Source organism: Pteropus medius, unplaced genomic scaffold, assembly GCF_902729225.1.
Source record: "Pteropus medius unplaced genomic scaffold, Ma_sr-lr_union100, whole genome shotgun sequence".
NCBI lineage: Eukaryota > Metazoa > Chordata > Mammalia > Chiroptera > Pteropodidae > Pteropus > Pteropus medius.
In genome coordinates this window covers 14,734,888-14,760,693 of record NW_024351073.1, presented here as the reverse complement: position 1 = coordinate 14,760,693, position 25,806 = coordinate 14,734,888, and the positions used below count along the sequence as shown (strand labels likewise).

General features: G+C 32.1%; 1 protein-coding gene across 3 annotated transcripts in view; it reads right to left on the bottom strand.

Annotated features, from left to right (window-relative positions):
• Positions 1 to 10,659: 10,659 nt before the first annotated feature.
• The window catches only part of CDH18 (cadherin 18), a 376,381-nt gene continuing 361,234 nt past the window's right edge, over positions 10,660 to 25,806 (bottom strand). Inside the window, exons 11-12 of one of the 3 annotated variants that reach the window (XM_039842743.1) lie at positions 20,478 to 20,620; positions 10,660 to 12,432 (exon numbers count right to left, since the gene is read on the bottom strand). In XM_039842743.1, the coding sequence (XP_039698677.1) occupies positions 20,526 to 20,620 (95 nt within the window). In that variant the 3' untranslated portion in view covers positions 10,660 to 12,432; positions 20,478 to 20,525. Of the gene's footprint in view, positions 12,433 to 20,477; positions 20,730 to 25,806 lie in introns of those variants that run through there. The other 2 variants (XM_039842742.1, XM_039842744.1) reach the window with 2 other exon arrangements.

The following is a 25,806-nucleotide window of genomic DNA, read 5'->3' as shown; positions in this document are numbered from 1 at the left end:
GCTTCTGCTAAAATTTTAAAAACATTTTAAAAGATAAAGATCTAAAAAAGTATAATTTTACCAAAGCTGATTCAAAAAGAATGATAAAATCTGAATATGTCTAAATGCATTAAGGGATTGAGTAAAGAATTAAAAATCTCTCTCCTCCAGTCTCCCCTCTCCCAAATGATAATTTTACAGAGGAGTTCCTTCTGGTTTTCAAAGAACAGCTTTCTGCATTCTTATAAAAAATATTCCAGATAATAAAGATGTAGTAATAAAAATGAAAAATTATTATTCCAGATAACAATAATTTTTATTTTGGTGTTAGAATAACCTTGACTCCATAATTATGAAAGGCAATATGGGAAATTAAAGCAGTCAGCAAATTAATTCATAAATATAGATATAGAAAACTAAGTCAAAATATTAGCAAATTGGTTCCATCGACTTTTATAAAAATTCTCTATACAATTTGGATCTCTTTTAGGAGTACAAAGTTTTATTAACACTAAGAAAATGTCAATAACAGACTAGAGGAGGAGAACTCACACAGTAGGCAATGCCGGAGGCCCTAGGCAGATCATCTTCCCTGGTGAGCATACCACTCCAAGCACTGCGAGTGCCTTTTATGCAGATTTCCCTTGGTTGAATGAACCACTCTCTGGAAGATTCTGAGAACTCTGTGAGCAGCTAATTGAGAATACCTGAGTATGAAAGCCAGGAACCACGGCTTCAGAGAGGGACAATTCTTTGGCATGGTTTATACTCCAGAAACCCTCTCCCCATCAGAATTATTGACAGTAGTTTTGGCCAATGATAAAACAGAAAAAGAATTACAGAAGAAATTATTATTCCGTTGAAACAAGGTAAGATGGTACAAAAAAACACCGCTGAAATTATAAGGAAAAATATTGCTGAAATTATAAGAAAAAGTAGAAGTCAGGACAGTGGTTGGTTACTTCTGGGAGAGTAAAAGAGAATATGGGTGGGCATATGCTCACAGAAAGCTTTAAATATACTATTTTTTCTTTATTCACATATGTATTAATAATTATAAAATCTACATATATTTACTAATGAAAAATTGAGACATGAACCATTAAATATGACTCTTATCAATGATAATGTTTTTTTCCTGGAAGATATTCTCTCCCTTATCTAATTGGTTGGGAAACCAACGACTGCATTGACAATAAATCGGGTAGCACTCATGCTTTGCAGTATTGGACTATTTCGTAAAGTCAGATTATATGCATCTGGTAACCCTAGGAAACCCATATCAAATCTGAGAGCTCTTTGGGGAATTATAAGGACTCTATCAAGTACCATAACACAATGTTATTATGCAATAATTAATAACCCCCAATATAATAAACAGTCAAATGTCATCCAGTGCTTGAAAATCATAAGTAAAATAGACACAATGCAGACAAACCTGACATCTCCTTCAAATTCTATTTTCCCTTTGATCTACTCATAACCTAGAGACACGTTAATACTGCTCGTTAATTTTATTCATATATCATTAATTATGATAAGGTTTTCCTACTGTTTTTCTAGTTCAAAACATTTTGAAATATCTCAGGGTATTTATGGCTCAGGGTGGACATTTTTCAACTGCCTTTTCCTGGAAAAGCCTAGTGTTCTGTGGAATGCAGGAAAAAGATACATATCACAGTAATTTCACATAGGATATATCCAACACTGATCAGGAATTGGTAAATTTTGTTCTTATTATTGTGTTTGTTGTACGATTTTGTCAATTGGGAGTTATGACGTAGACCTGAGACCAACTGTAAACTGCGTTTATTCAGATTATCATTTATTCCTCTTTCAATTATTTAATTTTGATTCTTGAAAGTTCTCCCTCCATATTACATCAGGGAAGCTTTATTTTTCCCTCCAATTTCTATCTGAAAATCTAACCACTGCAGGTTTTCCTAAGGAGAGACTTATGTTGAGTACTATTTCTTATTACCAAGAATTTGTTTTCTGTCATATGGAAAGTGACTGCCATTAGCTCTCTGTCCTGATTTGCTACAGTCTTTTGTTGTAATAACTTGGATGATACGAGTTATTTTCTTTCCCCAAATATTTATTTTTCTTTCTTTTTGTTTGTGTGTGTGTGTATCCCTTTTTAAATGTGATTTCGCAAACTGAACTTTGTCAGCCTCTGTGCAAAGTGTAGGGAAGTGTTTTTATTTAGAACTATGACTGACAGAATGAAATTCTTGTCTTTGTGTTTTAGAATGGTAAGAATTTTTAGTTCATACATTGCCATCTGAAAAATAATTTCCACTTACGGATAATTCTAACCTCTTTCTATTACTCCTTGCTTCAACTTTCTTGGTATGGTCACTATTTTCTAAAACAATTCCTTGTTTATTTCACATTTCTTATAGGTTCTGTTCTATAGTAAATAATATTGTCATAACCTTTATTTGTGAATTTAAAAATATAGTTTTCTTATTATTTCTTTCTTCAAAAAATTAAATTTAACATGGCTATGTTATTGGTTGGTCCTCTTTAAGAAACCACTGGCAAAAAAGCGGTGTTTAAACGTGGCTGGGAGTAACACTCTCAGAAAACTGTACAATTTCACCAGCACATTTATCTTGCTCCTTACATTGCTTTTTTTTTTTCTTCTTTTTTTGGTGGGTGGGGTGGACTTCTTCAACTATTTTCTTGAAGTAAAAGCTAAATGAAAATTTGAGAGAAGTTTTCTTTAATTGACAGACAAGTAAGTAGCTACAAAATAGACAGGGATAATTTCCTTGAATCTATTCTCAAATTAATAATTTTATATTTGGTGTTTCTACACTTTAACGCTACTTGGTACAATTTAGAAAATACTGGCCTCTCTTCCCTTAGCCACTTTCAAAATTAACTTCTAAAACCTCAGGAACAGTACAAAGAATCGAAACCCTCGATATGGCGGCACTATTGGCTGTAGTGTATATTAGGGTACAACCAAATCAAGTACTCCTGGTGGTCTTGTGCACTTTAATTTCTGTTATAATGAGACTTAAGAGGACAAGGAAGAGATCTACTTACTAATAATACTTAGGGCAGGAAATATCTGCATCATTCCGTTTCTTACTATTTTACCTCTGCAAACATCTTCCAGTGCAGATCACTACTTCACAGTTGCCAAACGTTAAAAAATTTGACTTCTGAAATTCATTATCCGCAAATTTATGTACTTTGTTCTGTTTCTAATTAACGTTAACAAATGTACTTAATGTCATAATCTGAAAGTATTTGACAGTTCTTATGTATGCAATGTTTCATAAGCATTTTTAATAAGATTTGCATTTTAAAATTTTGTATATAATAAAAAGATATGTTTGAATGTCAAAAAAAAAAAGTCACAGGGACTTTTGAAGAACCCTAGATATCAAATTTTTTGAAACATAATAAGATTTGGGAAAGATAAAAGGAAAGGTGTGGAATTCAGTTATTTTACATAATTAGTGATTTCTACCTTTTCATGAACAAGAAGATTAGACTGATTGAGATATAGAGGAAAGCAGAAATATCCTCAAAATGTACTCTTTCCAATAAGACGTGCCTTAATATTCTTAAACTATTATGTGCTAATAAAATGAACTAATAATAAGTTCCTTAAAGGGAAGCAAATGTTTCTTTTCCTACTTGTGGAATATAAAGTTTTATTGTTTGGCATGTGAAGAATTAGCCTCTAAATAAATCATTTTTATTTTGTTTAATACCTCCTAAAAGAGTAGCATTCTTGTTTCACTGAAATTAAAGAATAACCTCTATTCTCTATTGGAGATATAACTATCACAATTAATAAGGTATAAATATAAAAACTAATAACTCCAGTTTGTAGGTAGAATGAAGGGGAAATTGGAATTTGAAGCATAGGCCAGGTTTTCTTCTAGATTCTGCATCATATCTATTTTATTTAAGAATTTACGAGCACTGCATGATATTTGAGTGTTTATTATATTTGAGTGTTTATTTATCATATTATTAATTTTTGTATAATAGCATGGTGTTTTTATACCTGATAGCATTCTTGTAACTCCCCCAAAGAGCCCTCAAACTTCACAGGTGTGTTTCCTTTATCATGTGAAATATGCCTCATGGCTGTGCTAATGAGTGTTGCTTATCTTGATGGTTAAGAAATTTATAAACCTCTAAATAGTCTTGCTCTAAACACTTCAGTTATATTGTTATATTTTTTCAAAAAAAATACAAAAATTAATTTCATGTTTTTCCAAAATAAATGAACAAGATAAATTGGTTTTTATAAAAAATAATTCTGAAACAGGAAGTAAAGATTAAGTATAATTCACAACACAATAGTAATTTATTAATCTAATCATATAATTCGGTTTTTATGTACTAAGGGTATTAAAGAAAATTTAATACATATAGTGAAATAGAGATTGTAATTTCCTTTGTTTTTCTGAATGGTAAGAATGATTGAATGAGCTAATATTATAATTTTTTTTTTTTTTTTTTGTCTGCCTGCCTGGATGGAGATATATGTTCAGAATACACATGCTTAATCGGTGTTGAAATTTGCCAAGCATTCAAACCTATAATGAATAGCCCAAGTCACATTTTTCTGAGGCCAGAGATTGGGGAGATTGAGGAAACAAACAAAAACAAATTCAAGAACTTTACTAGTTTCTGTGTTTCACACACAAAATCACATCTGGTATTCATAACAACTCTGTGAGGTAAATATAAAGATATTGTTATTTCTATTTTAAAGAGACATTTAAACAATGTTTTAATTGGTATTTAAACTTATACAGGTAGTTACAGTCACAAATTTCTGAATCCTCGGCTACTGAATCTAAGGATTTTTTTCCCCCTCTTAATCTAGGCATAGATATTTTCTGTTAATATTTGTTAGTTTTGTATTTTAATTCAAGACATTGATTAGGAACCAAAAAAACTGAATTATGACATGTTTTTTTTCAAGACTATTTGTCCCAACAAAACACTTCACTCCCAGTCTCATACTATCTATCAAAATGAAACAGGTAAGTGGGTGGGACAGCTAACTCAAGATTACCTTAGTGAAAGACAATGAAAAATATTGGTAGAAGTCAGGGGAAGAAATGCATATCTTTTCATTCCTTGGAAATCATATTCTGAGGAGAATTTAGCAAAATAAAAATTTAAAAAAATGCTTAAGCATTCTAAAACATATGATTAAAAGTAATTTTAAAGTAGTATTTTATTGATAGGCTACTTATCGTTTATTATCTTTGTGTGATCGCCTCATAGCAATTGAAATTATGTGCAATTGAAAAGAGAAAACATAGGTGAAGGAATTTGGCCGATTTATTCAGTGTTAGTTCTTGAAAAACAATTTTCTAAGTTTTAAGTGAAGAAAAGTGTATCGGTAAAATAATACTTCTTTTTTGAAAATTAAACTTTGAAAAACACAATACTGAAAATGCTTTGTAAAGAGGAAAGCACTATTTTAATTTCATTTATAATGTCAATGTCTTAAGAAATAGATCACCAAAGCCTTTTGAAATAAATTTAACATGAACAAAAATGACTTTTTCCCTCAGCTGTCTTTGGAAAAATGAAGACAGGATGAATTCCAGGAGATTGAAAACTCACAGTGTCGCGAGACTGCAAAACCAAACCACATCATGGAATGAAACCCCAAGCTCACAGGAAAGTGACTTTCACCGAATATTTTTCAGCATTTTCCTTTATTACTTTTTGTGAGGAAGAGCATGATTAGTGACAGAGGGGGAGAAAATATGTTGAAAATCAAAATCCTAAAAACAACATGATAACTACTTTTTATTTCTGAAAAACATTTTCTTGAATTTGTTCTGAAAAATACATTAAATATAGAAATTGCTCAAATATAACTTTTCAAGGATTGTAAAAAAATAGGCAAGTAAATGTGAAAGAAGAAAAAGTGAGAAATAGGAGATATAAAATTAGGGATTTTAGGCAAATTTTCCTGTGATATTAACAAATTTTTGAATCTTCATGTTTATGATAGCTACTTTTTGAAAATAAATTCAAATGCAAATTGTTATCTAATGAAAGACTATAGTATGTGCCATTTTTTTGTGTTAAGTATTCAAAATAATTTATTAAAAATAACTGATGTAGTTTTAATAAGGCATCAATTTAGTCTTTGGTATTTGGATTTTTTTTCACTTCAAAAGTATGTTTATACTTAAAACAATGATTATAGAAGATGGACATAATTATACAGTTAAGAATAAATTTATATGAGTAAATATTATTCTTAAAATTATCTCTTTTGTCCTCATTTTAATTTATTTTTATTTGGATGAATAAATTGATAAAATCAACTCCAACAATCATTCCTGAAATGTAGGTTACCTATGACACGTTTAAAAACCTTTTGAAGATATACCCCTAAGTATTTATATTTTAGAAATAATAAAAATAGTCCAATATTCCTTCTACAGTTATAAGTAACTCTATAATCTTTCTTTACTGAATGGTAGACATTAATGAAAGATTCAGATTCCTAAAAAAGAAATGTAAACCTGGTCACTTTTCTGTTTTGGGGAAAAATAAACGTAATGACATTGGTTAAAAGTAAGTTCCATTCAATCATCTTAAATCTAAATTCAACTTCTTACATTATTTCCCTGTATGAACCCTCGATTCCATTTAGAATAATCTACCTTTGGACTTTTGTTTCAACTGCTCCCTCTGCTTCTACTCTACTCTGCACCTGTACATTGTCCCTCTCCTACTGTGCCTCAAATGTTGCACATTATCAATACAGTTTTAACGTGATCCTGGATCTTTCCCAGCATTGTATTCCAGCATATTTTAGAACACTTGCTGCTTTTACTTTATATTCTGTTGTCAATAGCTTTTTATATTAGATCTTAACTCTCAAGTGAGATTCTAGTTTCATTGACAATAAGACCTACCATGGAGATTTTTGTTTTTACATCCCTTTCAGTGTCTAGAGTAATATCTTATATACAATGCATGTTTAGAGGGCCTTACTCAATGAATAAATCTTAGACTGTCTAAATTTTTGTTTGAAACATTGAAAGGCATTTGAAATGACACGTTGAAAATGACAGTAGATGATTTTAAGTAAGAATTTGGTGCATTTTGACATAAGAAGATTATCTTGATGAAATTATTAAGATGACAGTAACTATTATGGCTCATTTTCTTATTTCCAAGGCTAGTATTGCTGGGCAATAAGACTGAACCATCCAATGAATCCATTTTCATCTATAAATCACACACTTTCCTCACAGGATGTAATTTCAAGAGTCCTTGGATGCCCATTTTCTCCATTTGCTTTCACCCAAGACTTTAAAAACGAAATCATTACTAAAATAGGTTGGATGTCTCTGTAGCATTGAAGGGCAAAAATCCTTCATTTCCACAGACTCAGCAAAGTGGATAAACGGAATCATTCCTCACTAGGTGAAGAGCATTTTTCTTTGCATCACTGCTTCAAAGAAGAATGTGGTCTATTTTTCTCTCTTTTATTAAAAAAAAACCAAACAAACTTACTATGTATTTTATTGGTATGTCAAAGAACACATCTTTTTATATATTAAAAAGTATTACTATTAATAAGTTTAATTTAAAATGATTGATTTGGAATATTTGAAAAGTGAGTGGATTCTCTGCTGCTTGTTCTAGTCAAATGGTTGTGACTACTTTAGTTGGTAAGATTTCTAATCCTGTATTGAAGAAAGATTTACCTCCTGCAGATGAGGTATGTGATAAAAGTTGAAATCGTTTTGTTTCTTTCAAATAATATCTAATTTGCCTTTCAATCTAAAGGGAGAGAATTTGAATTTGACTCATATCTCCCAAGAACTGTTCTAAGATTTTTTTTTCTAGCCTTGAAATTAAAAGCCAAGTAAGTTAATTGAATGTTACCATATCTTGAAGATAAGTACAATTTGAGTTTAAAACATGGGGTTCTTCCCTCTTATCAGCTTTAGAGTTCTGATCAAGCACTGTACATACTAATAAGCAGATGAAGACTTACTGCAAAAAAAGGTACTGGACCTGTGCATGTTCCAGTGTACTCATTACCATGCTCAGTTAACTGGCGATGTTTGATGGCTGCTAAAATAAATAAATAAAATAAAATAAATAAAATTCCCTACATATTCAGCTAAAATAGAAAAGATTCAACAGATCACACTTATGGATGCAATTCTGTACAAACAAAACAGACTAGTTGTATATTTAATCTTTCTGTATTGCTGAGAATGATAGACCTCAAACACCTCCTTTCTTCTGCCCAGATTTTTGACTGCATTGTAGTACAATAAGTATCAAGGTCAAAGCACTGCTAGTATTTAATAGCCTCACTATGTCCCTTAAATCATTTCTAAAATAATGATTTATTATTGTTTGATAATTTTGTCTGCTCTGTTTAACCACATGTGAATTAGCTCCAGTCATTGACAACACTGAAAGCTGAGCTAGGCTGGATACAGAATAAAGGCAAAAAAAAATCTGTTCATTAAATTCTAGCTGAATCTTCCATATGTTGGTTACTAAAGTTTTGTATACTTCACATATTTGGATTCTGTCAATATCTAAGTTACAATTATAAATCGTGTACTCTCCAATATCCATTATTGTACTCTCTGATATTCACCAAGAAGATAGATGTGCGTGTATGTTTGTGTGTTTGATTACATAAATGCAATTTCTCTCAGAATATTTTCTTTCTCATACCAGGTTATAGGAAAGTGACAACTTAACCGTGTTTAGAGCCTTATTTTAGGAATAATTTTGTCTTCATTCTCCAATTCAAATCCGTGCTTGTATAGATTTGTCATAGAAAAAAATTCTGATGATAGATCTTTAGTAATTTCTGCAAGGCCTATTAATTTCTCAGTGTTTGCACAAAGAATAGTTAAAATTTATAAATTCTTATAAGAAAACCTTGGATAAAAAATTATCATAACAATTTATATTTCCTCTAATCTAGCAGCTATAATTTTGCATTGGCTCTGTCTGTAAAACATCATTTTATTAGGAAGAAGTAAATTGACTTCAAAGCTATATTTTATTTAGATCTCTAAATATAACTGTGACTTACAAAATATACCGAGACATATTAGTGATTACATTTCTGATTCCATATGGAATCATGTATGATTCCAGGGCTGATTATTTGTCTGATGAATGCTTAGAGTTGATGTGCCAACTCTTTGATCACTAAACTTTTTGAGAATTTTCTTTTAACACTCATAAACTGGAGCTTTTGATAAAGGTAATGACCGTTAAATGATTTCATTTTCAAAGTATTTGCATATTATTATTATTATTTTTACTGAAAATAGCGGAATAAAAAATATGAGACCCAATCCATACTTATAATAATAATATAATTGCCTAGATTCAGAGTTCATATAAAAAATAATGCTTGGAATGCTTTCATTAAAAAAATTCTGAAATAAATCAACACTGAAAGGTAATATTTCAACGCTATAGAAGCTCCATTTTTCCTCCATATTAGATTTAATATCAGGGGCTTAGAAGCAAACTATTACCATTATAATGTGTAATTAAAATTAGATGGATCTGGGTGCTTTTTCTACAAAAGCAGAAAATATTTTAGTACTCGAAACCATGCAGAGGACCTTGACTTTTATGTAAATGGTTAAAGGTACAGACACATTATCATCTTTCAAACACTCATCTATAAAGTTACCAGCTGAATATTAAAAACATATATGCATATATAACAAAACAAAAGATGTGGATAGTGTGTCAAAAATGTAAATCGAAAAGCTTGATGGGCTCCCAAAACCTGGCTGTCTTGGTTCCCTTTGCAAGTCAAAACACCAGGCTCCAAAGAAATTTTCCAAAAGTTAACAGTTCTTTCAGGGTAAATGTAGTTCGAGGTTAGTATAATCAGAGTATGTGCCTCAGAGGTTACTCCCCAAAGCCTCTGAGAGACTTTTGATCGAAGTATATACCAGAATAGAAACAAACTATCATGATATAAAAAAATGATAAAGTAGCATCTGGTAAGTTAAAATGTTGTAAAAAAATTAAATTCATTTTATTTATCAGACTTAAAACACAAATTGAGAATTATCCAAATTAAATTTACTGACTTCTCATACCTCAAAACTGAAATATAATAGCATAGGGCAGTTGCAAACAGAGGCAAAAATTAAAAATTTTGCACACAGGTAGAATCAGACAGAAAATGTCATATAACTTTTGAGGACACTAGATTATGATAAATTTAAAGAGCAAAGTAAAAACTCCCCCCTTGGAATAATTCTTGAAATCTTGAGGATTTCAATTAATACATAAATGTGGTTATTTTTGAAGAATAGTCCTTCAAAAATGCTATGAAATCAAGACCAATAGCAACAACAGCAACATATTATTTAAACAATTTAGAGGGATAACTCCAAGAAATTCTAAAAAAATTTAACTTATTTAGCAAAATATTAAAATAATCAACTTGTATATATAATGTGTAATTAGCAGTTGCTTCACTGTTGAAGTTTTATGAAATCCCATTATTATATATTTTATTCAAAATGTATGTAACTATACATTTATAAGGTAATGGAATTAGAAAATTAGATGGTGTTTGCAAGACTTTATTGTTGGCAAAGCATTTTACAGACGCTTATTGAACCACACACAAGCCTGTGAGGTAGGCAGGGAGGCCTTTGCCGTCTCTAATTTACAGTCGACCCTGAAACTCAGAGACTTTGGGAGACGTGTCCAAGAATAATAAGTGTGAATTTCCCATTTTGTTGCTCCTAGTCCTACGTATTTTCCTGTATATCCCAAGCATAAAGGGCTAGTCAGTCAGTGAGATGGGGAAAGTCTGAATCTGTGTAAGAAATAAAAGTAACTCAATCACAAATCTATGAAGTTTATGTAAATCAGAGGATAATCTATTCAGACTACATTCTTATCTTGTGAGGTGCATATTATTGATGACTGCCTATGTCATAAATAAGCATATTGGACTGAAGTATAAACCAAGTACAATATTTTTTGACAACTAATTTTAGTTATTGGAATGATTAAATCTTCTGATCTAAACATACTGAAAACCAATGGGGGTAAAAAAAAAAAAAATCCCAACGTTTTGTATAGTCTGAGGTTCGCAGCTAATTTTTTGATTAAATCGTTCCCTGACAGATCAGAATATCTGAGTATACCTTAAATCATTCATTTTATCCATGTAAAAAAGGGTCTTTCCTGTTAAAATAAAAGGGGGCAGGAGGAACAGAGACCATGGCCTCTGTGCTTCAGAGCAGTGCACAATTAGTGCATCAAAGTTGCATACATTATAGTGCAAGCAGCAAATCCCCATGCTCCATCAATTTTGTATGGAGAAAGGAAGTGGGGAGGGCAAAAGAAAATGGTACGTACAAGTCCATGAAGTGGCCTGGTATCTTGGATATTCCTCATGCCATTTAAACACAAGACAAAGCTAATGACATCTGTCACAACAACAGAGTGCGGGGCTCAAGAGTCCACCCAGAAAAGTGGAAAAAGAGGTCACAGTTACCTTTGCAAGTTTCATTCTGCAGTGTACCACCCCTAGAAATCAGAGTCATAAGTGATTTTGAACCTTTCTATTGAGTTTTGCTTTTGAAAATAAAATCACAACATATTGAAACAAATATCATGTTTGGCTTAATTCAGGTATTCTTAATTAAACAGTACCACAGACTTTATTGAGCAATTGAAAATATACAGAAGGAACAATAGCTTTTTCTTTTTTTTTTTCTTTTTTCTTTTTTTTTTAATTTGACTTTCTTCCGATTAAATAACCCAGTTTCAATCGTGAAAAGGGCACTTGTTTCTACAGTGGCTGTGGACAACTTGCTGAGTTCCAAGTACTGTTTCCACGCTTCTTCCTTGTCATGGCTGAGGTTATATCTCCACTTGCTTAGGAAGCAAATTCTAGAATGTTGTAAGAATTGACCCCCTAAGTTGTTCTTTCAGATTCTATTTCTCCATAGAGTTCAGCTAACTTTTTAAACTCTGGTCCCCAGTCACCAAGGTAGTGATAGTCCTGGTCTGATTGTGTCGTGGCTGAATCCAGCGAGCTGACAGACCCCGCTTCTGATCTCTGACCCTCATAGGCATACGTCTGAAGAGAGTCATAAGGGGGGACGCTGGGATCTAGGTCAGCTTCTGCCAGTCTTTGCTTAATAAATTCCTGAACATCTATACTTTCCAGCGTGGACAGTGTCTGGTGTCTGGGGGTGAGTTTCACGTCAGGTCTGATATCTCTCCGGTACTTGAGCTCCTCAGCAGCAGATGGATTCCTCAAGGCTGTGATGTCAAAGGCCTCGGTGTCTTCCTCCCCGCCACCCTCATCGTCATAGGTGACCACATTCTCCCGTACATCCTCCTCTGAAATAATCAGGGGCTCTTTTTTGCTGCGTCTCAGGGTGATAAAAAGTACAACAATCGCTGGTGGAAAAAGGAAAGAGGATGAAGAGTTAGAAACAAAAAATGGTCATTTTTGGAGATTGGAAATCAGCAATTTCCAACCCAATCATCAACTATATTCCATTTGGCTTGCATTACAACACAACCCTGATTTCTGTACTCTCTGCATAACACCTCAATGGTTTTTAATATCTCGAAGAACATAAAAAAATGATTATATCTACAAAACATTGGAAATCATTGATCTTTTCTAGAACCCTCAAATATTCTCCTTTGCCAGGCTTATGTATTCAGGATACTTGAGTCATGTTACAGTATAACCTCAGGTTTACACTGAGGGAAACTGATGCTGGAAAAGCACTATGAAATTTTGAATGGAAAAAGAATGGTATGTATGGTCCTATCTATAGGTACTAGTCCTTGTAGGGAGATGCACTAAAGGCAGGATACCTTTTAAGTTTCTGTAAAATAGGAAGGAGTCTCTACTGTAAACCCGTGACTTTTGATGCTTTGGTTTCTAGCAAATATTTCACATGGTTGACTTCTTTTGTCCATTATCCTTTAGAATAATATTATCATGCATTAATAATTGCATTTATCTATCAAGCTGTTATTTGTCTATCAAAGGTGTTATTTTATTTGTATGCAAATTAAGTTTCATAGGAATTTTTCAGTTTGCAGCTTGTCCTGGTCATAACTTCTTAATGTTTACAGCAGCTCTGGGACTTTCCTCATTTTTAAAATGAGGAAATTGGAACTCAAGAAATTACTCTAATAACTACAATCTAAGTCTAAGGACAAATAAGGTGCAAGAGCTTGAACCATACCTATGACTTCTCATATCAGAGGTGATGATGATCACTATATTCTACTTCATTATTTTAAAAATATGGAACAAAGAACTGAAGTGACCAGTTGGACATGTGGCTTAGGGTTACTTTGCCAAATACAGTCAAATTAGTCCTTATTTCCTACAATGTTGTGACCATTAGATGAATTGATAGAAATGCATGTTGGGTCCTTTGTTTTGGCCATTTTTCAGTAGTTTCAAATTATTCTACTTGATAGTATTAAACCATTACTAAGTAGAATTACCTCACTACTACTTTGTGTCATTAGGCCCAATATCCTTCACTTCATCTCTACAAACTGTTTGTTTCTTGCTTAGTTGATAATATTCTAGGCTTTTATTAGTAGGTATTAGGTTCATTAGTATTTTCAATATTCTTTACAATATAATAATCAGAAGTACATTCAAATGGTTGTTAGATTAGCAAATAATGCAGGAAATCCAATTAAGTGTGAATTTGAGATTATATAAGTGTGAATTTGTATTATATATGTTTAATATAAAATGAATAACAAAATATATATGTATACTGTATGCATATATGTATATATACTATATGTGTATATATATATATAAATATAATTTAGTATGTCTCATGCAATATTTGGAATATATACATATGTACATATCTCAAGAACACATTTATGATATATATATCCCAATATTATTGCATGTGACTTACTTATGGTATACATATTATAGTATACATATATATGTATATATATTTATATATCATAAGGATTATTAGAGCATTATTTATTTATATATAGCATAAGTATGTCTCATAAAATATATCTGTAGGTGTATATGTGTCTGCATGTACACACAAATATACACCTAGATATATATTTTAATCTGAAATTCATATTTCAATATTATATTTTATCTATTTATATCTATATACTGTATTTTATCTGGAAACCCTAATTATATGTAAGCGTCAGCAAATGGTTGTAAAGCAAACACATACCAGGTTAGCTATCCTCTGGTGAAGAATGTACCTGGAATCTTAGAAAGTGCCTTTTTATCCTACCTCTAAAAAGTAACTTCTATTCTCACTTCTATTGTTATTATTTTCTTACTTCTCTTTATAGTTTAACCCCTTTTGTGTGCACCCTTAAGCAATATAGATAAGCTTTGCCTGTATTTGCATTAGATATCATAGTGTACATGTGCTTAAAACTTGAAAATATGGAGAGGAAGAGAAATAGATTTTCAAGCCAGAAGTAGAAAGGATAATTGTGAGAGGGAGATCTACTGTTATATGTGGAAAGAGATGCTCATGGTTCACTGGGAGGAATCTAAATTTGGAAAGAAAAGGCAAGTGGGAACTTTTGGAGATGAAATATAAAAGCCAAAACATTTTTAGACAGAGTCAGAGAATTATCTGGAAAAGCATGGAATAAAAGGATACTGAAAAAGTAATGGGACAAAGTAATGGGGGAGATGGTTGCAGGCATGGGAAGCACTGTGAATCTGGAGGGGAGTAACGACAGCAAGGTGAGAATGAAATGCCCATGCTACACGTGGCTCTGCTTCACAAGTGCTCTGCTACAAATAAATCAGTTTCTCATACACGTTGCTTATACTTCAAAGACATTTTCTAAAATAGCACTTTATTTTTGAAAAAAAGACTTTTGCTGAATGTAGTAAATATGCATTTGATACTACACTGTATTTTAGTGTAAACTCAGTCTAGAGCTTTCTAATACAACAGCTCAAGCAGCATCCTCAAGCAAATCATTTCATCATATTCAGAGGTTTAGATTTATCATTGGTTATATATTTCTGCTCATCTTTATAATCAAGTGAGGCGGCTGTTCTAGATTAAAACATCTATTTCTATGGACTGCCTAATTTTAGTAAAATTTCCTACTTTTGTTAATAAATCAAGTTATTTTCCTTTAGGTTTAAATATGTGGTGGTTGATGTCAAGGGAATTTATGTGCGTACATACAAGGGAGAATGTGATCAACACTATTATCAAATTATGGAGGTAATTTGCATCCTTCAGCGATATTAGGATCATGTTTGCCTAATGAAACATAGGAGATATTGTTGGATTCATTATTATGACTGTTTATATTTGCTATTCCCCCAAATTTAAGAAAATATTCCTGATATATTTTAATTTAAAATATAGATATTAGTTAAGTTTGAACTTTGAGCTTTTACATTTATCTCTTTTCCATGTAGTGACCAATATTCTTAGTTTTTTTATATACCTATTTAATATGCAGATCAACATATAATGGTTAATCATACAATCTGAGACACTTTTAGGGGTGAAAATGTTGTTTACAATCACATCAGTACATCGAGAGAAATATGGATAAATGGTCCCTCTAGTCAAAAATTAATTTAGACCAATTCAGAGAAGAATGTGGAAATGTGGATGATAAGATGTGCTCTTAAGGAATCGCTTTATGTTCATGCTTGTTTGGTAGGTGTTTCTGGAGCAGATGGCACACGGTTGACACTCCAACAACAATTCCATGTGGATGAACAAAGCATCCTATTTGTGAAAGGGGCAACATGGCATTCCGTTATGTGAATCTTTGTGAATGGTAATAGCCTCAGTAAGAAAATAATTTTTAAATATTTTCAAATCAGCTATGGTTACCAATAATATCGAACACATAATTTTACTTGAAGACATTTATTACATGTTTGAAAACCAAAATAAATGTTTCCTAAAAGCCACAAGACCAAATTTATTTCATGAGAATGAGTGAGAGTAATATTCATATACACAGATTTGGAATTTAACTTCTTGTTTAAAAATTGGCAGTCAAATTACTACAATGGAATGACAGAACCCTCCCCCCCGACGATCTATTAAACTATACATATGAAATAAATTACCACTCCTTATGGTATGTCATCTGGGAAAATAAAATACAACAGAGCCAAGGCACTGTAAAAGAAATCATAGATACAGAGCTTGTCCTTCGTTAAAAATTATAAATGATTTATGGTATTTTAAAATTTGGTTATATAATCTGGATTGAAACATAAATAAACTATTATTTTTGAGAGGTCCTTATTTTAATGAATATTTTATTCTTGGTTAATATATTTTTTCTATTGTTTTATCTTTGAGTTTGGCCAGAATTATAAATACACTTGACTAATTTTTTATTCGAGGAAATTAAAATAAATTTCTTAAGTGCCATTAATTTATTTTATTAAAAAGGGAATTCATATTTGGGGAAACATTTTAAAATTTATTTTCTCATACATTTTACTTATTTATTTCTCTTACCATTCTGGTGCTTGGAGTTCTAATGAGTTTTGAGTTTTCATAATTTAAATTGTCATACAACTTGCATTTGAATACATTATGTACTGTCTTCCAATCCGCTTCCAGCAAATACTTTTGACAGCAGATTTTTAAACCCCTTAATATCACTTGATTCTTTTTTATACCATCATATGTTAACATTAAATTTGGTAGAATGAGGTGGTACATGTCAAGATTATTTTATTAGCTCCTGTAGTGCTTTTGATTACATCTGATCATGGCACTTCTCAGTGAAACTTCTTTTTCAAACCAAGGGTAGCCCACAAAGTCATTTAAGACAGATCTGGTGATAGACAGGCTGGCAGTTACTACCTCATCGATTCCACCTTCATCTCCCGATGCCTCATTTTCCTCACACCAAATCCACTCTGATCTCCATTAATCAAGAAACTTATATCCAAGGATAGGCGCAATTTAGCTGGTGAACTTATTAGGTCACCTGCTTGTCAGAAATCTGATTCAGATCCTGATTCAATGATTTCTTGTGCCAAGTGGATTAAGGTTTGCTCTGCCAGCTGCTCTGGGTCCTCTTGGCTATTGATGGGGTGAGGTTAGGAAATACATGTTTGATCTGAGAAAGGGTATCTCCAGAATCAAACTCTGATTGCATGAAGCCCCATTCTAAATTATTTCTTTTCCATCCCATAAAATAAGTCTAAAAAAAGTAATCTTAATAGAACATAACTCCTAACTCTTGATGTGTACATCCACCATTTAATTTTAGGCCCTTTGGTTTTCAAGTAATATTTTCTGGTAATCAAAATATATACATAGATGGAGTCTGAATATACTGTACAATATTGAATTATATTTTCCTATAATAAAACATAAAAAAGCACTGCAAAATTTTATAGGTGGTGCTAAGTTTCTTCTAGGTGAAACTTCATTTTCACAGATTCAGAAATAGAAACAAGAGACTGAATGGATCACCTGAGATCACACCATTAATTAGTGTCAAAACTAGTACTAGGTTTATGCAATCAGAGTCATTTCACAAACAAATGACTACTAGTTAAAACATTTCAATATCGAAATATTCATTTCACAATCTGTTTAGCTGTTGCTACTTCAGAATTACAAGTTCTAAAATAAAGTTTTGCTATGTTCGATGTTGCTGATATTTTCCTTGAAAATTATAACTCACACATTAACCAACATTATTTTAAAATTGCAAATGACTACATTCTGAGTCTTTTGGCTAGATAGTGTCTGAATAACAACGATGCCATGGATATGATGCGTGGACTAAAAGTGTAGATGGCAGAAATCTGATTCAGATCCCAATTCAATGATTTCTTGTGCCAAGTGGATTAAACCCTTACAATGCCATGAAAAATGTAAATTACTTTATAAATAATGATTGTTTAAACCCAAGTCTAAGAAATTATTCTGAAACCTTTGGATAAACTGTAAACACATAAGAGTTTTAATAAAAAGTTAAATGAGTAAACATATCAAATAGCTCCTGTTTTTCATTAGTCCTGAGTGATAGCATAAAATTTACAAATGTTCTTTTATTTATCCCAAAGGGGAAACAACATTTTCATAAAAGGGAAGAATTGTTTTATGAAATAAAAAATGTTATTTTACATAATTCACCTTAAATGTACCTGTGTATTAACATTTTCAATTAGTGTTTAAAGTTTTACCTTAGTATATGAAAATAGTTTTATGATGATAAATGAAAACAGAAGCCATAGTTAACATGACTCCACCGACTAAACAATTTTCAGAATAAGGACTCTGAAAGAACTTAAATTAGTCACTGAATTCTTTACCTTAAGCTTTAAATTAGGAACTCTGATGGGATCAATGTTTGTAGTTTCATTTTGTTTTATTTTCTGGTTTTGGTTTATGAGTCTTTGGTTTAATTTTCAATGACAAAAGTATAATATGTTAATATCTAAAGAAAATAGTATCATGATCAATTAATATATAAATGAATGAAATCTAGAAAGCTTGATTTTTCTTATCCACCGTGCATTCACTGTAAAAGACTATACTGCAATGAAATAATTCTTGTTACGGTGCACAGACCCTCCCTGCTCCACGTTGCTAAGTGCAGTTGATACTTTTTGGTACTCAATTGATTTATCCTCTGAGTTTTTGAAATTGTTGAATGGTCTGTCCTCTTTAACACCCTTTTTTCCTTTGACTTCTATAACGTTATATTTCACTAGTTTTCTTTCTTCTTCTCTGACTCCTTTGCTCTCTTTTGCTATCTCATCCTTCTTGAGTTAGGGATCCCATTGGATTTTATCACAGCTCAGTTCTGGTCTATCTTCTCTCACTTTACATTCTTTTTGCTGTAGTGAATTCTGGTGTCACCCAGCTCAGGAAAGATCACGTTCAGCAAGAGATTAAAAGTCTTCTTTGATACTGTTCTAACTCAGCTACATATCTAATTTATACAAGATTACTTAGAAAGAAATAACAAAACTTTTTGGCTATTTTATTTTTAGCCCTAGGAAATTTGTTTCAAGAAAAAGACACTATGTTATAAACATTAGATATTTGTTCACTGATGTGAAATTATTAACATTGCTGTTTTTAAGTGGAATCTCAGGTACTTTCAATAAACATTCAGTTAAAATTTTGATAAATATTTTTATCCAGAGATCTGTATCACTTGATTTCACTTAAAACATCTTGATATTATCTATCTTTCTTCAGTTCCACTCACAGGATATTGTTCAAACTATGCTATGTCTGAGCGAGACACTGCATTGTCTTATTAATCACTCAGCCTACATACTATCTTGCCAGAAGTGGTATCCGTTCTCTACTTCATTCATAGTCATCTTTTTCAAAATGCAGATTTTAATGACAGAACTCTGTTACTTTAAACCTCTCTTTACACTCCTAGAACAAAGCCCACCATCTTTATACCATGACCAAGGAACTCCTCAACTGTCTCACTCCTGCCTAAATTTCCATTCTGCTTTCAGCCTTATTCTACCTTGCTCTCCACTCCCTCTGTACAGGTAATTTGTCTTCTATTTCAGAAATAAAGCAAGAAACGTTTCTTACAAGAATATCTCTGTCTCGCCAAAACATAGCTGTTTCGTTTTGTTTGTTTGTTTGTTTTAATGTATGTACAGTACCAAGAGTAAAAGATAAGGCTGCTAATAGAGGTAGAAGGTAGAAGGGAGAAGACATGCTGGAAAAATAAATATATAACCACTTTGAAGTATAAAGCAGAATGAGTCTTTACGTCTATTTTTCTTGTGATAAAAAACTGAATTTTCTGTCTTGTTTTAAATAGTAATTCTAATAATTTCATAGTAATAATAGCTTGAAATACAGTTGTGATATGATTTAGACTAATAAAAAGATAATATAAAATTAAAGAAAACATATTATTTTTTAACAAATGAAAATCATATTATTTTATTTTAATAAATTTTAATATCTCTAAGGCCAAAATTATTTAGACTTACTACTTTAAACTTCAGCTAACATTGATGATTAACTAATGTTTTAGACTAAGAGGAATTTCCACAAGAAATCTATTTTTTATTTGGTATTCAGATTCATTTTGGAATGGTACCACTTATGTTCTTTGAAATAAATTGTAAAAGCCCATTCAATATGGGATTTTGAATATTTAATATCAATTGTTTCTAAAACAGATCCTTCCCCAAAAGATTTCTCTCATATTCTATTATTTCACATTCTGACATTTCAGCATTTTTAAATCACATTTCAATCAAATTATCTGTACATTAACTATGGTACCGAGAAAGTCAATGAAAAGAAAATCTGTACAGCCATGTTTGTTATCCACATTTGTTTGTAATCGCTTCTTAAATATTGTCAAAGTGACTCTCCACCCCGCCTCCCCCTTCCATCTGGAATGTAGGGTACATTCAGAATTGTCATCATAGAATATAGAGATTTAGAATGACTTACCTAGGAGGATGACAACACAGAGAAGAATAGCGATTAAGGCTCCTGTACTCAAACCCGCCGAGGACAGGAACGCTTCCGCGCGGCAGGTCCGCACACGCCCATCTCTCTCGCATGCACAAACCCTGATGGTGAGGGTGCTGCTGCTGGTGAGAGAGGGGATTCCACCATCAGAGATCATAATGGGGAGATAATACACATCCTGAATAGTTCGACTAAATCTCCTCCGCCTTGTCAGAATGCTGGCTGTGTTATCTATGACAGACATAAGCAAAACAAAATGTACTTAGTAAAGCCGGCATTAGAGATTCACATTTCCTTTAGTGGATACATGGGAATGTGTGAATTATTTTGTTTGCTTGTTTATGAAATGGACAAGGGAACATGAAGGGGTTTATTATTAAAGAGTAACTAATATTGGTTCTCAAACAGATCTATTTGAAAATTAATAGATCTCAAAGTAGAGGAGAGCGGAAATAGTGAGAGACAGAGGAGGGAGGAAGCAATAAACATTTCTGGCATGGACATAACAGTCAAAGGATGTGAAAGGGCACAGACAGCTTAAAGCCAGTAGATTCTAACATTCTGAGTGAGCCAGTGGACCCTTCCCCCAAACCCGTTGACTCTGAATATAAGTGATAAAAGCCAATATTTACATTTTTAGCAAACCATTCAGGTGATATTAATTAATTTACAAAAAGGTTTAAGAGCCATTGGTACAGATAATATATATATATATATGGAGACGCCATTTTAACTGACAAACTTTTTTAGACTTAGTTGATTTTTGAAGTGCTGTTGTTACCGTGGGCACATCACGGGAAAGTTAGTGAAGAATAAAATATTTAATTCTATTTTTTATGTGCTTTTTAAATGCTATGTACTATACCCTGCATGGGAAGACTTGCTGCCCTAGGTGCAGATTGCTGTCTGGCTCAAGGTCATACCCTTCAGGAGCAGTGCATAATCAATGACTCGTTGCTGCAAGGTTACAAAGGTCAAGCCATTTCCTCGGAATTCAAATGAGATTGACATTGATGATATTGAAGGGCAAGCTTAGTTCCTGACCTTTCCCATGGGTTTCATCATGAAGGCACTGACATTGCATGGTGTCTCAGTTTCTCACTCTGGCCAACCATTCAACCTTTCTTCCTTTTTTGGGGTCCACAGATGTAGATGGACTCCAGTTAACATTCTGATCTCTGAACTCCAATTCAGAGTCAGCTTCTCAGAGAACCCAACCAGTGATTCTATCTATGAGTGAATTACTTTCCATCTAAATCAGTAGCTAATTATATTTAGGAATTTTTTTAATATCATATAATTTTTTTATTTTGAAAATTGGAATCTTGTTACAGATCAGAATGTTTAAGATCATCATAATACCTTAAATATAATCTTGACTGCCAAATTAATGCTATAAAAAGACAATTTTTCAAATATTAAATGTAATATAATAATAAAACAATTTGTATATATTCTGTATATATAATAAATTATATAATGATATATATCTCTATCTCTGCATATATATGAATTTTATATATAGTATTAGATATCTATATCTATCTATATCTATCTCTCAGTATATATATTCTGTACATATATATAAAGTTTTATATATTAGATCTCTATATCTATATTATTTATCTCTGTATATACATATGTATGTATATATATATGTGTGTATATGTTGTTGAAGGTTAAATCTAGAGCATAAATAAATAATCTGATAAGGAATTGAAAAAGATTCTCTTACCTGATAGAAGAGGAATAAAAAAATGTTTAAATTTTCTATTCTGAAGCCTACTTCAGAATAGAGAAGGGAAGAGAAAAACTGCATGATATGCGTTGTATAATTGTCACAGATATTGTCACAGAAAAGCTGAGCTTTGAGGAAGCACTTTTATCAGTTGTAGGATGTTCCATCATGATTAATATAAACTTATCTATATGCTCAATTCCTTAGTCTAAAAAAAACCTAGGAACTAAGTATTCACAGGCATGAGAATGTTTGATAATCTCACTGCCCGCCCTCTGAAAAAGAGATGTAAGGCACTGACACCTGGTCTCAGTAAACATGAATGATAACGTGTGTGATGACAGGATGCATGCAGGGATAGATAGGGTCTTCTTTTTATGGCTCTGGTTTAGTGTACACTTAACCTTCCTAATTTGGAAACATGTTCTCTTTCAGAATAATTACTGGCGACAGAATCGGAAACATGATCAGAATTAAGAAGAAAGCAAACCTATGTTTGTAGTGCACTTTAAGTCCTTAAACAGAAACTCTCAGACACAGAGGCATAAAAACGTTCTTTCTTTTTTTACAGTTGAAAGTTTGACTTTTGAAAAAAAAGAGGATTTAGGAAGCAAAGAGCTGCCCACCTAGAAAGACAGTGCAGCAGAATAATGAGCTCTTGACAAGGGATATTGCATACCTCACCAGAGCTGCAAAAAATGTACTTGGCAGAGGTTCACTGAACTTGAAAAAGAAAACTTTGAACTGAAATGAAAGGTATAGGAAAAAAAATATGCATATAAAAATATGCAGATGTGTGTGTATATATATGCAGAAAACAAAATTTGTCTAGCTGAAGCTGCAAATTAGAGAAGAACAATGAATCTTTAAATTTTAAAGATGCTTTAAAAAATAAACCAAGCATTATAGAATGTCCTGTGTAACTTCCAAATGGATGAAAAAAAATAATGTGAGCTGAATAAAGAGAAACCATAGCAGGCTGGAACATCTGCAGATAAGTGCTAATTATTAATGTCAAACTAGGGACAAACTCTATTAATAATGTATATGCAAACTTAGTTCTTAATTCTAATTCTTAATAGTTTGGATGAAGACAGAAACTTATAGAACACTTGGAAGCCAAGTTAATATAGCTAATACATTGAATTAAGGTTCAAGGAGATTTTGAACAATAGCACAAGACCTTACATTAACAAGAAGACATAAAGTAAAAACTCATATTAGATTGTAAAGCTTGAAAAGTATCATATGAGAGAGATGGCCATAGAGAGACTAAATAGGTTAAAATATCCTCAGAAGCATTTAGTAGAGGTATGGAATTTCTATGCATCTTTTTATGGAAAAGACTTCATTGGGATACTGTACATACTTTTGGGTTTCCTACCTTAAAAGTGATGCTTTAACTCAATGGACTGTATTTAGAAGAACTTGACTGGGATGGTAAAAGAGGTAGAAAAATTTATAGTATGAAGGATCTTTGAAAACACTGAGTATGAGAACTCTACATGTCACTTATGGATTTAGGTCATAAAAGGTCTCAGAAATTGTCCAGAAAAAATTGGCAAACTTTCTTAGTAATTAATATCTTTATGAATGTAATTAATATAGTCTTTATATCCCCAGCCACTAAATCTTTAGTATAATGTAGAAATAGACTTGAACGAGCTTTAATCTTTCAAAATAGATGACAATACATTCTTTATTTTGTTATATATCTGATTTCTTGTTCAGAAAAGGACATGGGCACATAGAGGAGAAATTAGGGTGACTGTCATGCAGATATATAATATTTGACTCATATAGACACATGGTAACGACTGCAAAATAATTGAAATTCAGAGTCCTTTGAAAGCAATAATAAATTTATTTTCATAGCTATAAGAATTGCAGGAATTTTATAATTGACTGGCAATTTTGTAGGAACTTTTCACAAAAATATTTATAGTAAAATATACCATTGTGTAGAGAGGTACACTTCCATCACCTATATGTCTACATGAAGAGAAGGCTACAGATTGTGATAGTATAATATGACTTGCATACTGGTTCTGGAATTCAGATATATTTTCTTGAACTAGCAATACGTGTCTGATGATGCTCTCATTCAGTATTTAGAGAGATTTTGAAAGATTCAATCTCTGTGCTACTTTTGTAAACTGTAATACAGTTTAAATTAAAATAAGGCATGCTTTAAAAATATTCCCTAAAGCAAAAACAAATCCTATATTAAAGTCCAGTATTACCTCATATCTTGGAAAGTATTAAAACTATGTGTTCTTCTTAACTCTTAAATTATTAGACACCCATTCACTCCCTGTCACTCCCTGCGAAAGGAGCCTGGAATTTCAACAGATTTCTTGTTTGATAATGTAGGTAAAGATACTTTATCTTAAGCCTGGTCTAGCAGACTTAAAATAAAATTTCCAAATCTATCAGAACATACGAGATTCTCAGATGTGGATCTCTTATTGGACTTTTCTGTGTGTGTGTTTGTGTGTGTCTGAAGAGAAAATAGAAAATCGAAACTTAACTCTCACAACACAGACAAATATGCCTGGCTCCACATGATTTCACTTTTTTTCTGCCCTTCTCGCAGTAGTAAGATCCATTCATAATCTAGCTATGATCAGAGCCCATGCATGAAACAATGCTCTTTTGCTTTCCTTCCACTCTCCTTTCACGAATAGGTACTTGATAAATAATGATTTGAACTGCACTCAGCAGGAACTTGTCTTCTGTTATAGTGTCCTTCTTATGTTGACAGGTATTAAGAAATTAAAACCAAACAATCTAATATGGCTTATATTACTTCAGCCGCATGATCTCCCTACTGAAGTTTTATTCTTTCTTTCGTTTCCTGACTCTCCCTTCCTTTAATCTTAGAATTGCCCTAATCGCAATTTTCAGATGCTGGATTCTGCCTGTTCATTTACGTTTGTAAATATCCTCCTTGCTTCCTTTGTGTTTCTGCCAAACCACAAATGTTTGATCCAATATGTCATTAGGTTCTTATGTGCACCCTGGAATGCCATCCCTTTGACCATCTGCCACACTCCTTCTTGATAATTTTTAAACACCAGATAAACACAGCCATCTATTGTCTCAGTCTTCTGCTTTCAGATTCATAAATAATGCTGGTAAAATAGTCATAACTATCTTAATTGAGTGCTCTATGTATACAGAAGAACTTAGACTATGCTCTCAGAAGAGATTAGTAATCAATTTGTTAATATCCATTTTTTATCAGATGTGATACAGTAAGCTATTCCAACTTGATTTTGCCATTCATCTTTTGAGCCCTATTCTCCCACTCACAGCAGGAAAACATCTCTTTCTGAAAAGAAGCTACCATCTATTATCAACATTTTAAAACCACATTTGAAACTGTTCAATCCTTCTTTGCTATTATGTATGTCTATCTCTGTATACAAGATTGAATATTAGAGACTTTTTAAAAAGAATATAAATATATACAAAAGAAAAATATGAATCTTGAAGAATATCAGCAAATCTGCTCATGAATAACACATATGAATTTCCATAAGAGTGTTAATTTAGGTGGGGAAAGTG